The sequence below is a fragment of the Hakea prostrata genome, chromosome 7 (assembly GCF_041222555.1).
Source record: "Hakea prostrata isolate BN-2017 chromosome 7, UWA_Hpros_2, whole genome shotgun sequence".
In the NCBI taxonomy this organism is placed as follows: Eukaryota; Viridiplantae; Streptophyta; class Magnoliopsida; order Proteales; family Proteaceae; genus Hakea; species Hakea prostrata.
In genome coordinates, this window is record NC_142606.1 from 35,668,941 (window position 1) to 35,670,625 (window position 1,685).

At 42.8% G+C, this 1,685-nt stretch overlaps 1 protein-coding gene across 1 annotated transcript; it reads left to right on the plus strand.

Moving 5' to 3' along the window:
• The first annotated feature begins 274 nt into the window (after positions 1-274).
• LOC149010982 (uncharacterized) lies at positions 275-829 on the plus strand. The gene has a single exon (XM_089162531.1). The coding sequence runs from the start codon at positions 275-277 to the stop codon at positions 827-829; it is 555 nt and encodes a 184-aa protein (XP_089018657.1).
• The last annotated feature ends 856 nt before the right edge of the window (positions 830-1,685 follow it).

Genomic DNA, 1,685 nt, shown 5'->3' on the forward strand with positions numbered 1-1,685 from the left:
TAAAACTTCAAAACCTCGACGAGCATTGAAGGAGCGTGTGGCTGAGTCTTAGGGGCCATTACTAGATGATAGGGTCTCCAAGGCTTCTACATCTATTCATGACGAGAGCCTATACCGACACCAATACATGAACAAACGTCTATTTCAATTAGACAAAAAAGGTTCCTGATGAAGTTCAACTTGTACTGAGTCAGGATCCCTTTGTACCTGAGATATTGCAGCACCTTTACCGGTAGGCTTTCGTAACCCCACTTTTACATCTTATAATGGGACAATGGATCCCATGACACACATCAATCACTTCACGTCAATCATGACTATGTGCTGGGGAGGGTACCCCATCAAGTGCAAATGCTTTCCGGCATCATTAATTGGACCAGCTACAACCTGGTTCTCTCGCCTACCCAAGCATTCCAGTCATAACTTTACGGAGTTGGGATATGCCTTTGTAGCAAGATTTAAAAGTGGAATAAAAAAGGATAAGACAGAGGACAACTTGTTGGCCCTCAAGCAAGGGCGTTCAGAGTCCATCCGAGACTTCATCACTCACTTCAACAACATCTCCATCCTTATCAAAGATTTGGATGATAAAGTTGCTTTCATAGCCTTCAAAAGAGCTGTAACTAACGAAAAGTTGGTTACCTCTATTGTTGAGAAGAAACCTAAGACCTTAGCTAAGTTGTTGGACTTTGGGTTTGAAATGGCCATAGTAGAAGAAGTTTTGGAGGCACACCTTAGCCACTATAGGGACCAAGATAGGCCTATTAGTCCAGGACATGTTACCTTAACTTTATTCGGAAGTAGCCAGCAACTCCACTTGCAGGAATAACTCTCACTATTGAAATGCGCGACGATAGAGATGAGAACCAGATGTAATGAGGAGAACCAGTTGAAAAATTGCAGAAGGTTCCTTTGAGTTTTATGCATCTAGAATGAGAAACTAATATTGGTTCGGAGCAGCAAGAAGACTTCAAGGAGGAGCTGACATCTTTCTTGGCCTAGAATGCGGATGTATTCACTTGGTCTTCTGAAGATATGCCAAGAATCAATCGCAACATTACTGAGCATCACTTGTGGATCAGCAAGGGGGCAACCCTAGTGATTCAAAAGAGAAGAAAATTCTCCACTGAAAAGCAGCAAGTAATTCAAATAAAAACAGAAAAGCTTGCAAAATTTGGGTTCATCTCGCCAATTGAATGCCCCAGGTGGTTAGCCAACGTGGTAATGGTGAAGAAGGCCAGTGGGAAGGGAGAATGTGTATGGATTATATAGACCTCAACAAGGCTTGTCCTAAAGATTCCTACCCACTGGCCAGGCACAAAGTGTTAAGCTTCATGGATGCATACTCCAGATACAACCAAATTTTGATGGCACCAAAGGATAAGGTCCACACAGCCTTTATGACCAATCAAGAAAGCTACTTTTACAAAGTTATGCATTTTCGTCTAAAGAATGTTGGGGCCACTTATCAGAGAGCAATCAACAAGATATTTTGTAAGCAAATTGGGTGCAATATGGAGGTCTACATGGTTGACATGCTGGTTAAGAGCATCCAGCAGAAAGATCACATTAGTGACTTGTCGGAGGTCTTCAGCGTCCTCCGAGAACACAAGATGCGCTTGAACCTCTAGAAGTGTGTTTTTGGGTTCTCATCCAGGGAGTTCCTGGGCTTTATGGTTTCACCG

Excerpts from the sequence above, each read along its gene's own strand:
- LOC149010982 (XM_089162531.1), top strand. The coding sequence starts at position 275 with ATGGATCCCATGACACACATCAATCACTTCACGTCAATCATGACTATG.